Source organism: Zea mays, chromosome 9, assembly GCF_902167145.1.
Source record: "Zea mays cultivar B73 chromosome 9, Zm-B73-REFERENCE-NAM-5.0, whole genome shotgun sequence".
In the NCBI taxonomy this organism is placed as follows: domain Eukaryota; kingdom Viridiplantae; phylum Streptophyta; class Magnoliopsida; order Poales; family Poaceae; genus Zea; species Zea mays.
In genome coordinates, this window is record NC_050104.1 from 80,202,141 (window position 1) to 80,227,893 (window position 25,753).

General features: G+C 43.4%; 1 protein-coding gene and 1 long non-coding RNA gene across 2 annotated transcripts; both read right to left on the minus strand.

The window, feature by feature from the left end:
- Positions 1-3,143: 3,143 nt before the first annotated feature.
- On the minus strand, positions 3,144-4,003 carry LOC118473357 (uncharacterized). The gene is made up of 2 exons (XM_035962597.1): positions 3,864-4,003; positions 3,144-3,777 (listed from the first exon to the last, which is right to left on the minus strand). The coding sequence occupies exons 1-2, from the start codon at positions 3,993-3,995 to the stop codon at positions 3,316-3,318; spliced, it is 594 nt and encodes a 197-aa protein (XP_035818490.1). The 5' UTR covers positions 3,996-4,003; the 3' UTR covers positions 3,144-3,315.
- A 76-nt stretch (positions 4,004-4,079) lies between these two features.
- On the minus strand, positions 4,080-11,178 carry LOC118473358 (uncharacterized). Its single transcript, XR_004852681.1, has 3 exons — positions 10,966-11,178; positions 4,288-9,974; positions 4,080-4,212 (listed from the first exon to the last, which is right to left on the minus strand). It is a non-coding gene; the product is annotated as an uncharacterized lncRNA (long non-coding RNA).
- Positions 11,179-25,753: the final 14,575 nt, after the last annotated feature.

The window sequence follows — 25,753 nt, forward strand, 5'->3', positions numbered from 1 at the left end:
TTCACACCTACCCGTCTGTTTATATAGTGCTGCAGGTAAGAAGGTGAATCGTCAGGATTCTTACACCAGGCAAACAGCTGCTTACACCCGCTGCGCGGTGGACCACAGAGGCCAAACAGTAACCCTGCAGGGTGGGACCGCTACACGTTCGGAAACTGAATCGTTTCTCGACAACGAGCTCAGGGAAGGTGTTTTTCGGACCTTCGGCTTCCTGAAGCCTAAGAGACTTTTTTCACGGATCAAGCTCGTTACGAAAAACGATCTAGCACCGCGAAGGGGCTACTGTTGGGACCATGCTTCGTCGCCGAAGGTCCTACAGAAAGAAACAGCTTCGGCTGAAGCTGTCTGCACGTGATGACCGAAGGTTGCTGTTCGTGAAGCTTCAGAATTACAAACCGACTTAAAAGTAGAATGACCTTTTAGTCCATAAGTGTTTGAGTCGTTGTTGTAAACTTTTATGAGGGACATGATTGTAATTCCTCACAGGCTGTCTTGTGCCTATAAATAGTGAACAGTATTCCTTTACTGTTCACGCATTCCTGTAATTGCAATCGCTTCACTCGGGAATTAATCTTTGTCAAGGCAAAGGTATAAATATATCTAACATTTAAATACATTAAGTTGATATAATATGAGAGTAATGTTGTTCATTTATAATTTATTTACCTTTGATGCTTCATATTTAGTACTATTTTATATAATCTATTGGAGGTCAATTACGAAGATTTAACCTTTGTAATTGCATTGTCTTCAACCTTCGTCCGAAGTTCGTTAATCCTAAAGGGAATAATACTTTCGTGGACGAAGGGCATTAACATTTAACATTTTATGTTGCCTTGTTCTTAATTCATAGCAGTTGAGAACGAGTCCCCAACAGAGGTGAACAACTCAAATATGCTCTTCAATTGTTATTCCCAGCATCCAACAATGCAGCAGAATACGAAGCTCTAATTCGTGGACTGAACATTGCCATGTCACTGGGCATCAAGAGACTGATGGTATATGGGGATTCTCTGGTGGTCATAAGTCAGATAAACAAAGAGTGGGATTGCTCGAATGACTCCATGAAGAAATATTGCTCCGCCGTCCGAAAGCTGGAAGACAAGTTTGAAGGTTTGGAATTTCATCATGTGGAGAGAGACTGCAACACGGCAGCTAATGCATTGTCCAAGCTAGGATACAGTCGGACTCAGGTCCCGCTTGGGGTTTTTGTCCAAGAAGTACTGCACCCGAGCATTACACTAGATTGGGTAGAGGAATGCAATATTCTGAGCCAACCAGAGTCAGATCCTGATGACTGGAGGGAGCCGATCATCAGGTACATAAAGAATGAGGAAGAGTCGGATGACAAAAATACAGCAGAACGCATTGCAAGGCAGTCAACTCATTATACTCTCATTGGGGAAACACTATATAGAAGGGGCGCATCAGGAGTCCTCATGAAATGCATTCTTTCGGCTACACGGAAACAACTGCTAGAAGAGGTCCATGCTGGGCAATGCGGGATACACGCAACATCAAGGACTCTGGTTGGGAAGGTCTTCAGGTCTGGTTTCTACTGGCCAACGGCGAAGAGTGATGCAGCCGAGTTAGTCCAGAGGTGCGAAGCCTATCAATACTTATCAAAACAGCAGCATCTACCAGCACAGCAACTGCAAATCATACCTGTAACCTGGCCGTTCGCGTGCTGGGGACTGGATATGATTGGACCCTTCAAGAAAGCTCAAGGAGGATACACTCATGTACTGGTTGCTATCGACAAATTCACTAAATGGATAGAGTTCAAACCCATTGCTTCTCTAACTTCAGCTAAGGCAGTGGAATTCATACAAGACATAATATTCAGGTTTGGGATACCGAATAGTATCATAACCGACCTGGGATCCAATTTCACAAGCTCAGAGTTCTTCGATTTCCGCGAACAAAAAAGCATTCAGATCAAATATGCCTCGGTGGCGCACCCAAGAGCCAACGGGCAAGTAGAAAGAGCCAACGGGATGATATTGGAAGTGCTCAGAAAGAAAGTCTCCGACAAGAATAAAAAGTTCGCAGGAAAGTGGATCCGAGAGCTGTCGTATGTTGTCTGGAGCCTGAGAACTCAACCTAGACGAGCTCTGCATGAAAACACTCCTTTCTTTATGGTCTATGGTTCGGAGGCAGTGCTACCCGCTGATCTCAAGTTTGGGGCACCGAGGTTAATCTTTGAAAACATAGCAGAAGCTGAGGCTACTAGACTGGATGATGTTGATATACTAGAAGAAGAACGATTGAATACGGTGATTCAGTCAGCCCGGTATCAGCAAACTCTGAGGCACTATCATGACAAGGCCATACGACATCGATCCTTCGCAGTGGGAGACCTCGTCCTCCGCCGAATTCTAACGGAGGAGGGACAGCACAAATTGTCGCCACTATGGGAAGGGCCATTCATAGTAGCAGAAGTCACTCAGCCTGGATCATATCGTCTTACTCAAATGAACGACACGGAAATTGGGAACTCATGGAATATAGAACATCTCAGGAAGTTTTACCCCTAGCTATATCTCAAAAGCTATTGGGACGGCCTTGTATTCTATAAACTGGGAAATATATCATCAATAAAAAGACTTCATTCTCAAAGGCGCTCAAATTGTTTACTGTCAACCTACATGCTTACTTAACTCAGGGTGACCACTATACCCTACTAAAGGAGCAATTGACTTAAGTCGGCAACGACTTAAGGCGATGTGACATGCTCACGCTTACTTAACTCAGGGTGACCACTATACCCTACTAACGGAGCAATCGACTTAAGTCGGCGACGACTTAAGACGGTGTGACATGCTCACGCTTACTTAACTCAGGGTGACCACTATACCCTACTAACGGAGCAATCGACTTAAGTCGGCGATGACTTAAGGCGTTGTGACATGCTCACGCGTAACTCAGGGTGACCACTATACCCTACTAACGGAGCAATCGACTTAAGTCGACAATGACTTAAGGCGGTGTGACATGCTCATGCGTAACTCAGAGTGACTACTATACCCTACTAACGGAGCAGTCGGTTTAAGTCGGTAATGATTTAAATCGGCATGGTGCACTCGCGCCTACTCGATCCAACACAAGCACGTTTGCAATTACTCATCTTAGGGCGATCTCTACGCCTTGCGAAATAAGAAGAAATTTCAAAATCATCACACTGCATTTACTTCTGCAACTGTAGCTACTGTTGGATTCTAACAACAGGAAAACAATAATGGCATTCAGTACTGAAAGCGCTTTCTAACAGAATATTCGAGCACACTAACCACATATACAAGGCATTCAGTGTTTCTATTTGGTAATGTTTTTCTCAGGAGCGACCGATGAAGAGGGGCGACTCGAAGAATCAGGAGCAACATTCACATCTGCCACTATGTCGTCAGGAACAATCACACCAGGTCTCCTCATTAAGATTCGCCCCGCGCGAATGGCTTTGTCCATAGCTCTGTCGCGCTGGGCCCTCAAAGTAGCGGAAGTGTCTTCAGCAGCCTTGACAGCCAGCCGAGCAGCTTCTAGCTCCTGGACGACTGATCTCTTGGAAGCGCGCAGATCCTTGATGATGGAATCTTTGCTCGACACCAATTGCCTAAGGCAAATCATATCATCCAGGGACTCTTGCAGCTTATAACGATGATTATCCAAGTCCTCCATGGTGAAACGATGGCTCCTCTCCAAGATAGTCAACGAGTTGCTGGCATCGCGATATAACTTGTCAAGGTTGTCACGAGAAGTTGCAAGGGCATGTTTTTCCTCCTGCAGACAAGAATCAGTTCTCCAACGTCAAGCAAGCATTAAGAACACAGCAGAGAAAGTCAAGTAAAGCTTAATTCATTGGCCACCTTTTCAGAGTCAAGCTGAGCATTGAGAGTGGAGTTCAGCATGTTGGCATCATTTAGAGAAGCAGAAACCCGAGCCAAGTCCGTCTGACCTTGAGAATATTTCTCTTCAAGATCAGAGTACCGCCAAGCCATATCTATCAAGAAACGGTCAAACAAGGGTGTTCAGCCAAAAAGCAGATCAGTCAAGTAGCCAAAGAAGAAACAAAGGGCACTAACCAGCATTCGCCATCTCCAAATCAGATACCCGCTGCTGAAGCAGCACTGGATTCCAATGTGTCAGAGACAGAGCTCTTTCTGGGACAGAGGCACCCTGCGATCTCAGCTGACCAGCCATCTCGTCAACCAATGCCTGACATTGAAAACAGATGAGTATAAGAATAGTGTTTCACCCGGAGTATAGTCAGGTCAGAAAAAACCAAATTACCTGGAGATTGGAGAAGAACGAAGGAACCCCCAAATCATGGGAATTCAGTTGGTGACTTGATGAAGGATTACCAACCGAAGTAATCTACAGAGCATCAGTGGGAACCAATTCAGCGTCACCAGCAGAAATCAAAACTCTGTCATCAGGCGCGCCGGCCTCTAAGGTGACCTCCTGACCCGAAGCTCGTGCTGCTGCCATGCAACCAGAATGTGGAGGAGAAGACCCGATGTAAAACCCCAGGATCCACAAACACCCTGAAATGCTACTAAACTACACAACTAACATTCATATATAAAATTTCGACAGCATCTCCTTTGGAAATTTTCATAAACGTGGAAGCAACAGAGTATAAACAGATATCATGATAAGAAAACATACTAGGCATTAATAATCTGCTAGCAATGGGAAGATAACCATAACGACATAAACTGAATTAACTAGTGTGCACGACTAGTTAAAAACAAACATCCTTGACAAGAAGTTTCTAATTAAATCATGGTTGTGCCTGGGTAGCGTTATTATGAGAGTGAAGGTGGACGTGCTACTACTTCTCTCATTCCCAACATGAATCAAGTACCTGCATTGAGTAATGCAAGAGTGAGATGAAACATCTCAGCAAGTAAATTATTTTGACGAGATATTTAAACCAAAAGAATTGAATTAATCAACATTTTAAAAGGGATCACAATTGAGATCAGAAATACTTGTAGATATAGAACTCAATAGTCTCAAAATAACCAATGTCATCTCGTTTCCTCGAACGACCACAATAGGTTGTATAACACTTCCCTCTTAGAGTATAAAACCACACCATCTGCAAATATCACTTCAATGAATGCATATGAATGCAATGCATATGTCCTCTGCCTTCATACCTCTAAGGGTATGAAGCCGCATCGTACCCCTCCTCGGGCAACGTACGATGCTAAGTTGTACCGGTACGGTCGGACCATAGGTCACGACAAAACTTCAGATGTAAGTGAATCATGCAATGTATATGGCATGTTGCATTTATCAATATACTTCACTTCCTTCAAATACAATACAAACCTCAAACAATACTTCGTTTACCTTCAGATACAATACAAACCTCAAATAATACTTCGTTTACCTTCAGATATAATACAAACCTCAAATAATACTTCATTCACCTTCAGGAGTGTGAATTAATCTCGTGGGTCTTACTCGAATCATCATCATCATCAATATATGATTAAGCATCAATATAATACAATCAAGTAAAGCATCACCATAGAGTTCAATTACGAAAGAATTCGATGATTCTGAATATTAGAGTGTAGGCGATGAAACAACAAGTCAAAACGGTAGCAACCACCGCTACATTCACTTGCGTTCATCGAAGAAGAAAATGTACTAAGCATGATCCGGAGCATAACCACCTGTTGCGGGGCATAAAACTTAGTACAAATATTTCATAAACATTTGCCAACAATCAACAAATCGTTCCTACGCTTGAAACCAAGACCTGGTGAAAAGACTCCCACCCTGAACCACATGTCAAACAGCAGCAGCGCTGTTTGTTAATTTTGTATCTTTAAAATTATAACAGTGGTGGTATCAAACAAATACTCTAGGAGTATCTACACAAAATACTCTACAACTTCGGTATTCAATGGATAATTAAATTTTGCCATCTATAAGTTCTAAAACATCCGACAAGATAACTGAGTGAATCTGTTTTAGACAGCAGCATAGTTAAATTCAAAATTCGATATCTCCCAAACTACTCAACCACAAATTATGAAATTTTGCTGGCAGTAAGAACATTTATCCCTCTACCAAAGTCTCCATAGTTGGAGGAGCCAATTTGGCAATTTACTATATGAAACCCACCAGTGAACAGACCTGCTCGGTTTTTGCCAGGCAAACAGGAACAGCCACAGTAAAATAAACATAACTGGAGTTTCAAAATTCATATGAATACACTATTTATTAATCTGGAAAGCTTATGAAATTATATACAACTTCTCTTACTAACCAAAATTTCAATTCTGTTGATAGAATTGTCTAAATCTCATGAGAACAGATTCTACACATAATTATGAGACTGGAAAACTGTTATAATCAAACTGCAATTACTCTCTAACCTGATGTCCGATTGAGATGTTCTTTGCGGTCACGGAATGATATCTAAATTATCTACAACTCATAAATAGACTTTTTATTTTTTTTGAGGCCCCTAAGACCACGGAAAACTGGTATGAATAAAAACTATCGAATCTGTCATTCTGCAGGGACTAATTTCGAGATCAAAAATCTAATCCCCCATCTAATCCAACATAAAGGGCTAATTGTAGGGCCTAAAACTCATCCAAAACAAGGTAAAACATCCATCAAGTGGGGACAATGGAGAGAGGAAAGGAAATCCAACCAATTCTTGAAGAGGAACGATGACGACGACAGGCGAGTGTGTGCCCTAATCTTCCCTCTCTTCTCTCCCTTGTTCTTCCTCTCTTCTCTTGGGGCAAGGCACAAAAGGGGATGGCTGCTAGGGTGGGAGGACGTGGCTGCTAGGGTTAGGGAGGTATAAATAGAAGAAAACTCCCCCAACCCTAATATCCAATGGCTCAGATCGACCGCCACTTGAAAAAACACATTCAGACTCCAAACAAGGCAAACTAGTAGTCGATCGAAATCGTCTCAACGATATCTATGCATCTACGGTCTCCGATCATCAGTAGGACACACCATATTAGAATTTTAAACATGGTTTGGTTTTTAGGGTATTATATTCTACCCCCCTTAAAAGAATTCGTCCTCGAATTCAGCCACAAATCAAGACATTCACCAACGGTAAAACTCGGTCAAACACCCTAAATAGACTCATATAGTAGACTAGTAGCCTTGACGAGATCATGAAAAGAGTTTTTCAAGAAATAACCTCTAAGTCGGACTAATTTACCAAAGAAAATGACACACCTTGACAACAATCATAAAACAATATAAAACGAATTCCCAAGGCATTGTCATAGGTGCAATCAACACTAGGATTTGCCATCATTGAATTTGGATGCAGCTATACATCAAGATCAATGTCTTAAAACAACACTCTTTTTATGAAGAGGTAATATGCACTAAGAGCAACCCTTACCAACTTCAACAATTCATTTTAATTCAATTGTCAAACATCCACACCAGATGAATGTCTAAGAAGATCAAACACCTCACATCAAAGCACCACGAAACAAGTAGTTCCATTGAAACAAAACTCCTAATCTTCATAAACCTTGTTCTTGACGTCATGAAAAAGATAATCATGTAATCTAACGTTCTTTACACCCCACAAAAGGTAGAAAGTCTACAGAACTAATGGAGCAATAAAGCCAACAAGAAGCCAATAACATTCTGTGCGGCACAGTTCATCGAACAAATGCCAAAAACTCTACAAAGAGCAGTGACAGCACAACAACAACACAATACTTTGCTTAACTAATGTCACCATACTTCATCCAACAACTCAACTAAAAAAATATCCAAACTAGTAAGGTTAACCTACACATAATATAAGTCTTCATCTACTGTAGTTCAGAAACTTACATTTCATTCCATCCTACGATGCACTCAAAGTACCAGACATACATGGTCAATAATAACCCTGTAATCCTTCACACACATGACAAACATCTCAATCTGATGTAAGAACAACATCATTTAGAAATAGGTGACTAACCACACCCAACCAACTCTAGGCTAGGCAATGACTTCATTCAAACCAATAGATAAGTGGTCCAACAATGGCTCCACAAGCATGCATCAGGGAGATAACCATCAGATCCTCAACGTATTAATATATAATCAATGGATCAAGAAAATAAAAGATTTATTCTACAATTAGCATGACTAACATGCAACCACTTTAAACCACATCTAGGCTTTGTGGCTACTAAAACACAAGATAGAAGGGAGACATGTAATCCACTCTGGCTAGCTATGTAAAGACTTTCCCCCCAAAATCCATATAAAAGTACCAATATTTATTTCTTTCAGAACTGGTTTCTCGGAATAAACAATCATTCCTTGCAAAGATAGTTGGAGCTATCCACCAACCGCCAAACAACTTAAATCCAAATCGATGGTTACCTTGTAACCCAAAACATGCAATTCACACTCCTCTTGGAAACATCCTCAATCAAACATATATAACAATATTATTGTAATAAAACTCAACCATGAAAAACATGTTGAAAACGACATAGGCATACATGTATATCACAAGCATAATAACGACTTCAATCTCACAAAAGAACAGCGATATCAATCGTATTAATAAACAATATCAAAATTTAGAAATGAATTATATCAGGCATTAAGTCATTAACAACATACCACATCACCATAAAGGATTAGGGATGGTGAAATTATTTCATCTGCACTTCAAAGACATTAACATATATCAAAGATATTTGAACCCACACCCTTCCTATATGTGCAAGTGTGTCAAATTTATCTTCAAATTGCCAAGAATCTAAAGCCTATGCTTTGATACCAACTGTAACACCCCAGGATCCACAAACTCCCCGAAATGCTACTAAAGTACACAACTAACATTCATAAATAAAATTTCGACAGCATCTCCTTTGGAAATTTGCATAAACGTGGAAGCAACAGAGTATAAACAGATATCATGATAAGAAAACATACTAGGCATTAATAATCTGCTAGCAATGGGAAGATAACCATAACGACATAAACTGAATTAACTAGTGTGCACGACTAGTTAAAAACAAACATCCTTGACAAGAAGTTTCTTATTAAATCATGGTTGTGCCTGGGCAGCGTTATTATGAGAGTGAAGGTGGACGTGCTACTACTTCTCTCATTCCCAACATGAATCAAGTACCTGCATTGAGTAATGCAAGAGTGAGATGAAACATCTCAGCAAGTAAATTATTTTGACGAGATATTTAAAGCAAAAGAATTGAATTAATCAACATTTTAAAAGGGATCACAATTGAGATCAGAAATACTTGTAGATATAGAACTCAATAGTCCCAAAATAACCAATGCCATCTCATTTCCTCGAACGACCACAATAGGTTGTATAAAACTTCCCTCTTAGAGTATAAAACCACACCATCTGCAAATATCACTTCAATGAATGCATATGAATGCAATGCATATGTCCTCTGCCTTCGTACCTCTAAGGGTATGAAGCCGCATCGTACCCCTCCTCGGGCAACGTACGATGCTAAGTTGTACCGGTACGGTCGGACCATAGGTCACGACAAAACTTCAGATGCAAGTGAATCATGCAATGTATATGGCATGTTGTATTTATCAATATACTTCACTTCCTTCAAATACAATACAAACCTCAAACAATACTTCGTTTACCTTCAGATACAATAAAAACCTCAAATAATACTTCGTTTACCTTCAGATATAATACAAACCTCAAATAATACTTCATTCACCTTCAGGAGTGTGAATTAATCTCGTGGGTCTTACTCGAATCATCATCATCATCATCAATATATGATTAAGCATCAATATAATACAATCAAGTAAAGCATCACCATAGAGTTCAATTACAAAAGAATTCGATGATTCTGAATATTAGAGTGTAGGCGATGAAACAACAAGTCAAAACGGTAGCAACCACCGCTACATTCACTTGCCTTCATCGAAGAAGAAAATGTACTAAGCATGATCCGGAGCATAACCACCTGTTGCGGGGCATAAAACTTAGTACAAATATTTCATAAACATTTGCCAACAATCAACAAATCGTTCCTACGCTTGAAACCTAGACCTGGTGAAAAGACTCCCACCCTGAACCACATGTCAAACAGCAGCAGCGCTGTTTGTTAATTTTGTATCTTTAAAATTATAACAGTGGTGGTATCAAACAAATACTCTAGGAGTATCTACACAAAATACTCTACAACTTTGGTATTCAATGGATAATTAAATTTTGCCATCTATAAGTTCTAAAACATCCGACAAGATAACTGACTGAATCTGTTTTAGACAGCAGCATAGTTAAATTCAAAATTCGATATCTCCCAAACTACTCAACCAAAAATTATGAAATTTCGCTGGCAGTAAGAACATTTATCCCTCTACCAAAGTCTCCATAGTTGGAGGAGCCAATTTGGCAATTTACTATATGAAACCCACCAGTGAACAGACCTGCTCGGTTTTTGCCAGGCAAACAGGAACAGCCACAGTAAAACAAACATAACTAGAGTTTCAAACTTCATATGAATACACTCTTTATCAATCTGGAAAGCTTCTGAAATTATCTACAACTTCTCTTACTAACCAAAATTTCAATTCTGTTGATAGAATTTTCTAAATCTCATGAGAACAGATTCTACACATAATTATGAGACTGGAAAACTGTTATAATCATACTGCAATTACTCTCTAACCTGATGTCCGATTGAGATGTTCTTTGCGGCCACGGAAAGATATCTAAATTATCTACAACTCATAAATAGACTTTTTATTTTTTTGAGGCCTCTAAGACCACGGAAAACTGGTATGAATAAAAACTATCGAATCTGTCATTCTGCAGGGACTAATTTCGAGATCAAAAATCTAATCCCCCATCTAATCCAACATAAAGGGCTAATTGCAGGGCCTAAAACTCATCCAAAACAAGGTAAAACATCCATCCAGTGGGGACAATGGAGAGAGGAAAGGAAATCCAACCAATTCTTGAAGAGGAACGATGACGACGACAGGCGAGTGCGTGCCCTAATCTTCCCTCTCTTCTCTCCCTTGTTCTTCCTCTCTTCTCTTGGGGCAAGGCACAAAAGGGGATGGCTGCTAGGGTGGGAGGACGTGGCTGCTAGGGTTAGGGAGGTATAAATAGAAGAAAACTCCCCCAACCCTAATATCCAATGGCTCAGATCGACCGGCACTTGAAAAAACTCATTCAGACTCCAAACAAGGCAAACTAGTAGTCGATCGAAATCGTCTCAACGATATCTATGCATCTACGGTCTCCGATCATCAGTAGGACACACCATATTAGAATTTTAAACATGGTTTGGTTTTTAGGGTATTATATTCTACCCCCTTAAAAGAATTCGTCCTCGAATTCAGCCACAAATCAAGACATTCACCAACGGTAAAACTCGGTCAAACACCCTAAATAGACTCATATAGTAGACTAGTAGCCTTGACGAGATCATGAAAAGAGTTTTTCAAGAAATAACCTCTAAGTCGGACTAATTTACCAAAGAAAATGACACACCTTGACAACAATCATAAAACAATATAAAATGAATTCCCAAGGCATTGTCATAGGTGCAATCAACACTAGGATTTGCCATCATTGAATTTGGATGCAGCTATACATCAAGATCAATGTCTTAAAACAACACTATTTTTATGAAGAGGTAATATGCACTAAGAGCAACCCTTACCAACTTCAACAATTCATTTTAATTCAATTGTCAAACATCCACACCAGATGAATGTATAAGAAGATCAAACACCTCACATCAAAGCACCACGAAACAGGTAGTTCCATTGAAACAAAACTCCTAATCTTCATAAACCTTGTTCTTGACGTCATGAAAAAGATAATCATGTAATCTAACGTTCTTTACACCCCACAAAAGGTAGAAAGTCTACAGAACTAATGGAGCAATAAAGCCAACAAGAAGCCAATAACATTCTGTGCGGCACAGTTCATCGAACAAATGCCAAAAACTCCACAAAGAGCATTGACAGCACAACAACAACACAATACTTTGCTTAACTAATGTCACCATACTTCATCCAACAACTCAACTAAAAAAATATCCAAACTAGTAAGGTTAACCTACACATAATATAAGTCTTCATCTACTGTAGTTCAGAAACTTACATTTCATTCCATCCTACGATGCACTCAAAGTACCAGACATACAGGGTCAATAATAACCCTGTAATCCTTCACACACATGACAAACATCTCAATCTGATGTAAGAACAACATCATTTAGAAATAGGTGACTAACCACACCCAACCAACTCTAGGCTAGGCAATGACTTCATTCAAACCAACAGATAAGTGGTCCAACAATGGCTCCACAAGCATGCATCAGGGAGATAACCATCAGATCCTCAACGTATTAATATATAATCAATGGATCAAGAAAATAAAAGATTTATTCTACAATTAGCATGACTAACATGCAACCACTTTAAACCACATCTAGGCTTTGTGACTACTAAAACACAAGATAGAAGGGAGACATGTAATCCACTCTGGCTAGCTATGTAAAGACTTTCCCCCCAAAATCCATATAAAAGTACCAATATTTATTTCTTTCAGAACTGGTTTCTCGGCATAAACAATCATTCCTTGCAAAGATAGTTGGAGTTATCCACCAACCGCCCAACAACTTAAATCCAAATCGATGGTTACCTTGTAACCCAAAACATGCAATTCACACTCCTCTTGGAAACATCCTCAATCAAACATATATAATAATATTATTGTAATAAAACTCAACCATGAAAAACATGTTGAAAACGACATAGGCATACATGTATATCACAAGCATAATAACGACTTCAATTTCACAAAAGAATAGCTATATCAATCGTATTAATAAACAATATCAAAATTTAGAAATGAATTATATCAGGCATTAAGTCATAAACAACTTACCACATCACCGTAAAGGATTAGGGAGGGTGAAATTATTTCATCTGCACTTCAAAGACATTAACATATATCAAAGATATTTGAACCCACACCCTTCCTATATGTGCAAGTGTGTCAAATTTATCTTCAAATTGCCAAGAATCTAAAGCCTATGCTTTGATACCAACTGTAACACCCCAGGATCCACAAACACCACGAAATGCTACTAAACTACACAACTAACATTCATATATAAAATTTCGACAGCATCTCCTTTGGAAATTTGCATAAACGTGGAAGCAACAGAGTATAAACAGATATCATGATAAGAAAACATACTAGGCATTAATAATCTGCTAGCAATGGGAAGATAACCATAACGACATAAACTGAATTAACTAGTGTGCACGACTAGTTAAAAACAAACATCCTTGACAAGAAGTTTCTAATTAAATCATGGTTGTGCCTGGGCAGTGTTATTATGAGAGTGAAGGTGGACGTGCTACTACTTCTCTCATTCCCAACATAAATCAAGTACCTGCATTGAGTAATGCAAGAGTGAGATGAAACATCTCAGCAAGTAAATTATTTTGACGAGATATTTAAACCAAAAGAATTGAATTAATCAACATTTTAAAAGGGATCACAATTGAGATCAGAAATACTTGTAGATATAGAACTCAATGTCCCAAAATAACCAATGCCATCTCATTTCCTCGAACGACCACAATAGGTTGTATAACACTTCCCTCTTAGAGTATAAAACCACACCATCTGCAAATATCACTTCAATGAATGCATATGAATGCAATGCATATGTCCTCTGCCTTCATACCTCTAAGGGTATGAAGCCGCATCGTACCCCTCCTCGGGCAACGTACGATGCTAAGTTGTACCGGTACGGTCGGACCATAGGTCACGACAAAACTTCAGATGCAAGTGAATCATGCAATGTATATGGCATGTTGCATTTATCAATATACTTCACTTCCTTCAAATACAATACAAACCTCAAACAATACTTCGTTTACCTTCAGATACAATACAAACCTCAAATAATACTTCGTTTACCTTCAGATATAATACAAACCTCAAATAATACTTCATTCACCTTCAGGAGTGTGAATTAATCTCGTGGGTCTTACTCGAATCATCATCATCATCATCAATATATGATTAAGCATCAATATAATACAATCAAGTAAAGCATCACCATAGAGTTCAATTACGAAAGAATTCGATGATTCTGAATATTAGAGTGTAGGCGATGAAACAACAAGTCAAAACGGTAGCAACCACCGCTACATTCACTTGCCTTCATCGAAGAAGAAAATGTACTAAGCATGATCCGGAGCATAACCACCTGTTGCGGGGCATAAAACTTAATACAAATATTTCATAAACATTTGCCAACAATCAACAAATCGTTCCTACGCTTGAAACCAAGACCTGGTGAAAAGACTCCCACCCTGAACCACATGTCAAACAGCAGCAGCGTTGTTTGTTAATTTTGTATCTTTAAAATTATAACAGTGGTGGTATCAAACAAATAATCTAGGAGTATCTACACAAAATACTCTACAACTTCGGTATTCAATGGATAATTAAATTTTGCCATCTATAAGTTCTAAAACATCCGACAAGATAACTGACTGAATCTGTTTTAGACAGCAGCATAGTTAAATTCAAAATTCGATATCTCCCAAACTACTCAACCACAAATTATGAAATTTTGCTGGCAGTAAGAACATTTATCCCTCTACCAAAGTCTCCATAGTTGGAGGAGCCAATTTGGCAATTTACTATATGAAACCCACCAGTGAACAGACCTGCTCGGTTTTTGCCAGGCAAACAGGAACAGCCACAATAAAACAAACATAACTGGAGTTTCAAAATTCATATGAATACACTCTTTATCAATATGGAAAGCTTATGAAATTATCTACAACTTCTCTTACTAACCAAAATTTCAATTCTGTTGACAGAATTGTATAAATCTCATGAGAACAGATTCTACACATAATTATGAGACTGGAAAACTGTTATAATCAAACTGCAATTACTCTCTAACCCGATGTCTGATTGAGATGTTCTTTGCGGACACGGAAAAATATCTAAATTATCTACAACTCATAAATAGACTTTTTATTTTTTTGAGGCCTCTAAGACCACGAAAAACTGGTATGAATAAAAACTATCGAATCTGTCATTCTGCAGGGACTAATTTCGAGATCAAAAATCTAATCCCCCATCTAATCCAACATAAAGGGCTAATTGCAGGGCCTAAAACTCATCCAAAACAAGGTAAAACATCCATCAAGTGGGGACAATGGAGAGAGGAAAGGAAATCCAACCAATTCTTGAAGAGGAACGATGACGACGACAGGCGAGTGCGTGCCCTAATCTTCCCTCTCTTCTCTCCCTTGTTCTTCCTCTCTTCTCTTGGGGCAAGGCACAAAAGGGGATGGCTGCTAGGGTGGGAGGACGTGGCTGCTAGGGTTAGGGAGGTATAAATAGAAGAAAACTCCCCCAACCCTAATATCCAATGGCTCAGATCGACCGGCACTTGAAAAAACTCATTCAGACTCCAAACAAGGCAAACTAGTAGTCGATCGAAATCGTCTCAACGATATCTATGCATCTACGGTCTCCGATCATCAGTAGGACACACCATATTAGAATTTTAAACATGGTTTGGTTTTTAGGGTATTATACCCGACGTGAACATCCATGGAAGTATGAGAAGGAGAACCCGCTCGGACACCCTCGGGGGCTGGGTCATAGCTCGCGCTGCCCACCCGAGCCGGATCATTACCGGCAACACCCTCGGGGGCTGGGTAAACACAAGTGCCATCCCTAGGGATCGAGTTCTCTGCAGCAGCCACCTCTAAGGCTGAAGGAATTTCAGCCACTTCCATGGGAACGGAACAATCTAGATTAGCCTCTTGACTCTTAAAACAGCGCTCCAAGGTCGATGAGGCATGAGACGCTGCTCGGGATAACTCTAATCCGACAGCAGGCACATCAGCACAAATTTCCATCATCCCACCATCTGCCAGCTCCGACAACAGATCTTCAGGGACCATATCTTCGAGAGTCTGATCAAAATTTGCCAGAGACAATTCTTGCAGACCAACGAGAGCAGACAAAGCTGGAGAAGGAACACCACTACTCTCCCCACTAGCTATGTAGCGTCGGCTGTTCTTCCGAATTAAGGGGATTTCCTTCTCCTCTTCCTCATCCTCATCAATAATATGGATAGTACACCCGTTGGGGTCTGCATCATCAAGGCTACACCCATTGGGGTCAGCATCATCAAGGCTACACCCATTGGGGTCAGCATCAGTCGGGTCACACCCATTGAGTTCAGCTTCAGTAAAAATTGGCACTGGCACTTCCCCAGCAGCAGGAGCAGAAGGGCCGGCATCCTGATTCAAGCATGACACTCGCCGAAGACGTCTCTTTTTCTGTTTCTTCCCCTCAGCAGGAGAAGTTGGATGATTGGTTCGGCGAGGACGCTTTGGGCGAATACTATCAGATCTCTGAATGCCCAAAGTTTTTCTAGACTCTGGGATGGGTGCTACAGCTAGTGTTTCAGCAGGGACCGAATCAGAGGAATCCTCAGCCAACATGTCCAGCATGGCACTTATTTCTGCGTCGCTCGGATTCAAAGGCATCTCAAAATGAACCTGCCTCTCGTCATTGGGGATTTCACCAAGCGAAACAACCAAAGCCTCAACCTCTTCAGGAGAAGGTCGCACTCTAAGGCCGAAGCCACTGTCACCAGCAGGAGGATTTGACACAAAACTGATGAAACCTTGGAAGGAGGCAGATTCCAGGCTGAGTATGCAACAGGAGCACCGATATTCGACACCTTGCCTCTGAGTATCATCTCAAGCCGGCTTACCAGATCCACAGCAGGAATCCTTCTGTTGGTAACCCGGGTCGAATCAGTGAGGCCACGATACAGGTAAGCTGGGTATGCTCTGTCTTTCAGTGGCTGAATGTTCTTAAAAACAAAATCGGCGACCACAGCCTCGGCAGTCAGACCCTTCTCCTTCAACAATCCAACCTAGGCATGTAGAGCCCCGGCCTCAGCTACCTCCAGGTCTGTGGAGGATTCAGTCCAACTTGGAGTGCGAACATCTGGCTATCTCCCTGACCGAGGGGGGAGAGAATTCCCGTGATTCTCCACGATAAACCATTCCAGGCGCCATCCTTTGATGATGTCCTTGAGTGGGATGTCGAGGTACTCGGTTTTCCTCCCACAGCGCATCTCCAAACTCGCACCCTCACGAGCTGGTGCTGTCCCCCGGCCATCCCAGGCCGACAGTGATACAAGTATTTCCACAAGCCAAAGTGTGGCAGAATACCAAGGAAGGCTTCACATAAATGAACAAAAACGAAAACTTGCAGAACAGAATTGGGATTTAGATGGGTTAGATTCAAATGATAGAAATCAAGGAGACCGCGGAAGAAAGGAGAAATAGGAAGAGCAAGGCCGCAGATGAGAAAAGGAATATAAATAACAGATTCGTGGGTGTCCTCTGTCAGGACAGTGACCCCACGTCAGATCCGCCAAGAACAAAGTTCCTTCGGAGGAAGAACTCTGACGGACACAAGGTGAAGAAGGTCGGACTCAGAAACAACAGACATGTGGTTACCTGCGAAAGGCAACTGGCTGTTGGGATCGATGGGAGGAATGGTTGCGACAGATGAACTCTGAGTCTTCCGATTGGGCGCCATCTCAATCTTGCTGGCGAGCGGGGCGGAAGCAGTATCGCAAGAAAGCAGAGAAGGTCTGGATGCAGAAAAGCAAGACTAGGGCTCAGAATAAAGAGGCATGCGACGGCGCAGTAGAAATGGGGTTTTCCCGGGCCAGATGCCATTTCTAAAAAGTGCCCAGTCATCACTCAGCTGTTATTTCTAAAACGCTGGCATGCCATGTCATCACTCGGCCGTTATTTCCAAAACGACCGACGTGGCCCAATACAACTCAGCTGTTATTTCTAAAAACGCTGACGTTACCAGTCTTCACTCGGCCGCTGTTTCCAAAGCGGCCGACGTGGCCTGTTGTCACTCGATGGTTATCTCTAAAACGCCGGCGTCACCAGTAACCGTAGGGTCGTTATCTCTAAAACACCGACGTGGCCCGATATCACTCGGCTGTTATTTCTAAAACACCGACATCGCCAGTAACCACTCGGCCGTTATTCCTAAAGCGACGACGTGGCTCCAAAGGACTCGGCTGTTACCCCTAAAGCGGCAACGTCGCAAAAAAGGCAAATCTGAAACGCGACTCGACGAATCTAAGTCGTTACTCAAGCATTACATCCAAGAACAACAGCTGTAGCAAACATAAATATGATCGACTGATCAACGGGAAAGCAAAGGAACGCACACAGAATGGGGCAAAACCTTCTTCATTATAAAGGGAGGGGAAGTATTACCAAACTTAAAAAACCAACTCATTATGAGTTGGTTTTCTCCCCACTGTTCGATACCCTACACTACTATATTACATTTCACTATACTACTAACTACTACTACATTATTTCACTAATACTACTTCTACTACTAATCTAAACTAACATTTAAAACCAGTGGCACCTAGCCACTGGCCTTGTTGCTGCCCTTGCTGCTGCCCTTGCTGTCGTCCCTGCCGTCACCGCTGCTGCCCCTGCCGCCACCTTCGCCGCCGTCGCCACCACCTTCGCCGTCGCCGTCGCCCCCGCCGTCGCCGTCACCGCCGTCTTCCTCGAATGAGTCCGAGGAGTTCTCCTCGTCCGAGGAGACCTCCGACTCATCTGAGCCCTCGAGCCCAGCACGCTCGACGGCCCGGATGTAGGTCCATACCTTTGCAGCGATCCCCTGGGAGTCGTCTGAATCATCAGACAACGCCGGGGAAGAGGCAGGGACCGGCGAGCCCTCTGACTTGGAGGAGAACTCCTCCTCCGAGTCGCCGAAGTCCTCCGAGGGAGGAGTCGGCTCACGTTTCCGCTTATCGCTGGAATGGTGTGAGGAACTCTCACCTTTCTTGCTCTTTCCCATGGTGGAGTAGAAGGGAAGTGAAGAGAGTAAGAAACAAGCGGCAGTAAGAGATGTGAAGATGACGGAGAAGCAAGCACACTATTTATAGAAGAAGAAGGCAACCGCTCACCTCCTACCACGGCCACAGAACAGTCGCAAAAATTCAATATGCAATTCAAATCGTCTGGAAACACGTCAGGCGGCTGGCTCCGTTCCACGTAACACGACACCCATTGGGACTCCAGTCAACTGCTTGGGCGATATGATTACACCCGCGGTCACGTCAAGTTACTACTCAGAAGCAGTTTGCTAAACGCTTAGCGCACCAAGCCGTCCCTTGCCTACACCCATTGGGGGGACGTCCAGGAATTTTCAATAGATTTTCCCAAGCAGTCACATCCATACAGTATACGCAATGAATACCTCAAGACAGAAGGAAGATATCAACAGAGATAAGAGGAAAGCCAAATATAGCCGATGAGGTACAAGTCTAATCAACAGATGCATTGAAGCACGAAGTGATATGAAGACTAGCCAAAGGCCATCTACAGAATGTCCAATCAGTCGCAGATCAAAAAAATTGCAAGACCTAACAAGATACGGGCAGATCACGTGCTCGATCTCAAAGACAAAAATGTATGCTGACCTCTAAAGCATAATGTTGATGATATAATGATGATCTCTAAAGCATTCGACAAAAGGAAAGGATGATTTCTGAAAAACAGCGCTAGATGAAGACCTTCGAGTGAATTATTTTCAAAAATCCACTCAAAGCTCGGGGGCTACACCCATTGGGTTCACCTTTGGTGCACCCAATGAATCACCAACCCCAAGAGGCAGAATGCTAACTTCTAAAGCATAAGGTGAAACTAAGACAAGGCTGACTTCTGAAAAAGCACAAGTGGAAGATAAAAGTGATTTCTGAGAAGACTTGAAATGAAGACCTTCGAGTGGATTATTTACAAAAAATCCACTCGAAGCTCGGGGGCTACACCCATTGGGTGCACCTTTGGTGCACCAAATGAATTTGGAAGTTCTATAGAGCAAAATGCTGACCTCCGAAGCATAAACCCGAGACAGAACACAGAATTTTGAGGAATAATAGCAGAAGAAGACAGTAAAAGATCGTTTTTACCGGATCACTCGGAGTTCAGAAGCAGTGGCCCAACAGACTTATTTTCAAGGCATTCCTTATCAAAATCAAAAAAGGCTGCAAGCTGGACCTAGGATCTTTGGGTCGGTTATTTCAAAATCAACCCAAAGATCGGGGGCTTGTGGGGGACGGATATCCCCCGGGTCCACCGGAAGGGTAAAAGACCTCACAAAAGGCCCGTGGGCCTAATAATTCGCAAGGTCATTCCTTCGTGGGCCTGGGGAAGAACGTCTAATGAAGCGGATTGACACAAGACTAGATCGACGCAAACCCAGACGGCCCGACGAGTTTGAATTGCGACCACAAGGGAGACCCGACCTTCCCGCACAGGGGCCTCATGCATCGGAACAGAGCGGGGATAAGTCGGTTGAATTATAGGAAGATAGACTCAGTCGGTTCACTATTACTTAGGCACATGTTGTTATCATATCCACATGTAGCGCCCCACTGTCGAGTATATAAGGCCTAGGGGGCACCCCCTCAAAAAGATCGATCTCACTACTTAGCCATCCACCTGGTTCTCTACGTCTTCAACACTAGAGAGCCTCCTTGTAACCCACCACATAAAGTACTCACGCCAGGACGTAGGGTGTTACGCATCTCAAAGCGGCCCGAACCTGTGCAAAACTATCCACTGCCTCTCGAGGGGCAACCCCGGGTGCGCGGTCGGACCCAAAACACCGACAGAGGCATGTGGCTAGTTAAAAAGTGATAGTAGACGCGGCCCGATCTTCTGTGAGATATGATAATTTGATTGAGTGGAGATCTCGACGTTGATGATCCAAGGCTCCGAGCGAACGGTTCCTCGCAATCACTACACCACGGCTCCGTTGGTTATCACCCGTGACACACGAATGACCTCGCCATGAAGGCTTATCCCTACAAGCGCAATCAAGAACACAAGCAAGAACAGGAAAGAAACGCAACCAAAATTGTATTGATTACGGGATGGGGTCTCACAAGCCGATGATAGCGACACTGTTCGATGACAGAATTGATCTAAGCAAAACCCAAACCTAAATGTGGCGGCTTCTGCTGAATAAATAGAGAATTAGGGCATGCGTGACACCTGGACTCACCCCTAATGGGCTCCGACGCGATACACGGCCCAACGGCCCAACAGACGGTGTCGCAGCACCAAAACAGAATCTGAATGCTGACTTGTTTCGACGATTCCCGTTGACTCCGGATGAATTTTAGGGTGGGACCAGTTGGGTTAGTTAGATAATCTCGTTATCTTTCCAACCATATCCAGTCCGTCGCAATCGGAGTCCGGATGCATCTTGAACGTCCATTTTAGTGCAGACTGGTCCTGGAACCCGAGATGGAGTCGCAACCGACTCGGACTTGATCTCCTTCCTGTTGTGGATGCCCTTGCTGCTCCTCTTCAACACCTTGGCCTTTCCCAAGTCCTTGCTGGTCCTCTCCAAGGTACCTAATCATCAAAACATCCATGGCCCCAAGCGTAAGCTCTGAAACACAATTGACTAGGGTAGAACGTACCTGGAGATTTAGCTGTCGTGCACGAGATCGTGTTATCGGTCCATTCATTGTATGTATAGAAGTGATGTCCTCATCATCATCCTCCTCTTGAATTGGAGTCGTCCTCGACTCGATCTCATCTTCGTCACCCATATATGGCTTCAAATCTGAAATGTTAAAGGTGGAACTAACCCGAAAATCTGGAGGCAACTCAGGTGGTAATCCAGGGGGTATCTCAGAGGGAAACACATCCATATACTCTTGCAAAAGGTTAGCAATAGCCGGTGGCAAAGCAATAGACATATCATCAATGGAATAGAAAACATTTTTGCACACTAAGGCATAGCAAAGTCCAACAGAGGCATGTAACTCATCAAGATCAGATTTAGTGGCTAGCAAAGTAGGAGTTTTTAACTTAATAGGTTGCTGATTTTCAGAGTTCAAACCACCTTTTTGCTTAGCATTAATCTTTTTCTCATGTTCTAAGTGGACCATTTCAGTGGGAGTCATAGGAAGCAACACAATTTTCTTTCCCTTATGCATAAAAGTATATTTATTAGATCTACCATGGTGAATAGCATCAGTATCAAACTCCCAAGGACGTCCCAGTAAAAGAGAGCAAGCATCCATAGTCACCACATCGAAATCAGCAAAGTCATGATAAGAGCCAATAGAAAAATGCACCCTTGCTGTTTTTGTTACCTTGAACTTACCGTTGTTGTTAAACCATTGAATGTGATAAGGGTGGGGATGCTCTCATGTGGTCAAGCCAAGCTTCTTGACCACCTCAACGTTCACCAAGTTGTTGCAGCTACCACTGTCAATGATGGTATGCACACGACAGTCCTTGACGATGAGGAACATGTTGAAAAGGTTGTGGCGCTATCTGTTGTCGTCGTCACTAGCTGTGGTACTCAAAGCTCGTTGCACAATCAAGGCCTTATAGGTCTCGGTCGCTGTTGTACCAAGAACATCTTCATCACCATCATAAGTCTCTGCAATGTTAGCTCCAACAGTATCTTCATCTTCAACATCAAAAGCACTAACATACCCACCATCACCAGTAGCAATGTATGCCCGTTTGCTGGGGCAATCTCGCTGAATATGACCAAGTCCCTGGCAGCGGTGGCACTTGATTTCGGAGGAGCGGCCTGTGGAAGAGGTGGTCGTAGCAGGTTTTGCTGCAACACCCGAAGGTACAGCAGCAGATGTGGACATCCGTACGCCCGAAGATGATGACGTCTTAGCTGGCACCGGTGGCTGGCGTGGAGCGAAAGTGTTGCTCCTCCGTTGTTGACGACCCTGCAATTCTTTTTCTGCCAACATAGAAAGATGGAACAAGCGTTGTATAGAATGATATTCTTTATAATCAACAATATTCTGAATCTCCTGCCTCAATCCCCCATAAAACCTAACCATTTGATCCTCCGGATCCTCAACCACCCCACATCTTAGCATAACTTTCTGAAGCTCTTGGTAGTATTCCTGTACCGACATGTCTCCCTAATCTAAGCGTTGCAATTTTTTTCGAAGATCACGTCTATAAGAAGGAGGAACAAAGCGAGCTCGCATCTCCTCTTTTAATGCATTCCATGTTTGTGGTGCAGCACGTGTGTTAACAAGTTCATTCCACCAAATGATAGCAAAATCTCTAAATTCACTAGTGGCTTGTCTAACCCTATGCTGCTCAGGAACAAGATGGGAATTAAATTTTTGTTCTACCGTCATCTCCCAGTCTAAGTAAGCTTCAACATCATAAGAACCCATGAACGGTGGAATAGAAAACTTAATCTTAGCAAATGGATCATGGTCTGGTTCAGGATTATGATGACGACGTCTACCATTACTTCCCATACCTTGTCGATTACGTGCGAGGCGTTGTCGCAGCGGTGCATAAATATTGTCGTCGTCGTCATCGTCGTCGTCGTCCACAGGAGAGTGAGCTGGGGTTGGAGTTGGTGGTGGGGGACGAGCCTCCAGTACGTCCATGCGTGTAACAAGTTCAGCAACTCGTCAATCAAGCTGCTCAAAAGATGTTGAGGCAGAGTCCTGGTATTTTTAAAAGCTTTAGTCATCGCGCGCATCATCTCCTTCAATTCCATTTGAGAGACACACTCATCGTCGTTAAGTTTAGGCCCCTTGTCCTTGTCTATTTGATTCTTTGGTCCTGTCATTGTTAGCACAAAACAGAGACAAAAAGGCAACAAACAATGTGAACCCTACAACTATCTCTCAGGGGTGGCGGTGGAGGTGGTGGAATACAAATTATGAAGCGTCTTACCCCGCTCTTACAACGTTCTTACCAGCACTGCAGGTGGTAAACGGTGACCGGTGTGACTGTCCAATGAGCGTGGGTGTGATTGCAAAGTAGTACCTGTTCTGCTCGAGAGAAAATTGGAGCTATGGGAAGGCTGACTAAATATATATATATGTGGCACACAAGTCAGTAACAGATAGCAATGTTGAATAAGTGTTCCAAGTACTCGTCCTAGTTGCTGGCCTAGAAAATGTAATAGAACAGTTGGACCAAAGCACAAGATCTCTGAAATCAAAGGCAGTTCTAGTGGGAATGGCAGTTCTAGGAGGTACAAGTATCTAGTGGGAATGGCAGTTCTGTAAATAGGGCAGATTTTTCAGCACTAGTAGAAATCAAAGGCGCGTTTCAAAAGGAGTACCATCAAAAGAGCTCGAAATATTCTGAATTTGTAACCACTGATCCAAAAACACAAAGGATGGTAGCACACAAAATTTCACTTGAAACAGAGTTGTATTGTGGCCTAGAGAAATTCACAAAGGATCTCTGAAATTCCTGAAAACACTTAAACAATTTTTTAATTATCTTTCCGATTTTTTTGAATTTTTTGACCGAACCAAACAGGTCGTAGGCAAGTTTGGGTCACCCCAGAATGGAGTCAGGAATCTTCTGTAAAAATTTGAGCTCAAACGGAGCACCGAGCGAAAAGTTATGCCCGTTTTATGGAAGGTACCTCGAGTTATGGTTTTCAAAGGCATAAATCAGCAGGAACCGAAGCGGCGGTGTCGGGGACCATAATTAGGGGTACCCTCAAGGCCCCTAATTATCAGCTGGTAACCCCCATCAGCATAAAGCTGCAAAGGCCTGATGGGTGCGATTAAGTCAGGGATCAGTCCATTCGAGGGACTCGATCACGCCTCGCCCGAGCCTAGCCTCGGACAAAGGCAGCCGACCCCGGAGGATTTCCGTCTCGCCCGAGGCCCCCCTCCAGCGGCGAACATATTTCCGGCTCGCCCGAGGCTCTGTCTTCACCAAGAAGCAACCCTGACCAAATCGCTGCGCCGACCGACCAAATCGCAGGAGCATTTAATGCAAAGGTGGTCTGACACCTTTATCCTGACGCGCGCGCCTCAGCCGACAGAGCCGAAGTGACCGCCGTCACTTCGCCGCTCCACTGACCGGTCTGACAGAAAGACAGCGCCGCCTGCGCCGCTCCGACTGCAGTGCCACTTGACAGAGTGAGGCTGACAGGCAGTCAGGCCTGGCCGCAGGTACCATAGGAAGCTCCGCTCCGCCCGACCCAGGGCTCGGACTCGGGCTAAGCCCCGGAAGACGGCGAACTCCGCTCCGCCCGACCCAGGGCTCGGACTCGGGCCAAGCCCCGGAAGACGGCGAACTCCGCTCCGCCCGACCCAGGGCTCGGACTCGGGCTAAGCCTCGGAAGACGGCGAACTCCGCTCCGCCCGACCCAGGGCTCGGACTTGGGCTCCACCCCAGAAGACGACGAACTCCGCTCCGCCCGACCCCAGGGCTTGGACTCCACCCTGGCCTTAGCCGACGGTCTCCGCCTCGCCCGAACCAGGGGCTCGGACTCGACCTCGGCCACGGAAGACAGACTCAACCTCGGCTTCGGAGGAGCTTCCACATCGCCCAACCTCGGGCGCAGACCAGCCACGTCAACAGGAGGCGCCATCATCACCCTACCCCGAGCTGACTCGGGCCACGGGGAACAAGACCGGCGTCCCATCTGGCTCGCTCCGCCAGACAGGCAATGATGGCGCCTCGCATACTCTGTGACGACGGCGGCTCTCAGCCCCCTTACAGAAGCAAGAGGACGTCAGCAAGGACTCAACAGCTCCGACAGCTGTCCCTCCGCCAGGCTCCAGCACTCCTCCGATGGCCACGACATCACACCAGCTGGGTGCCAACATCTCTCCAG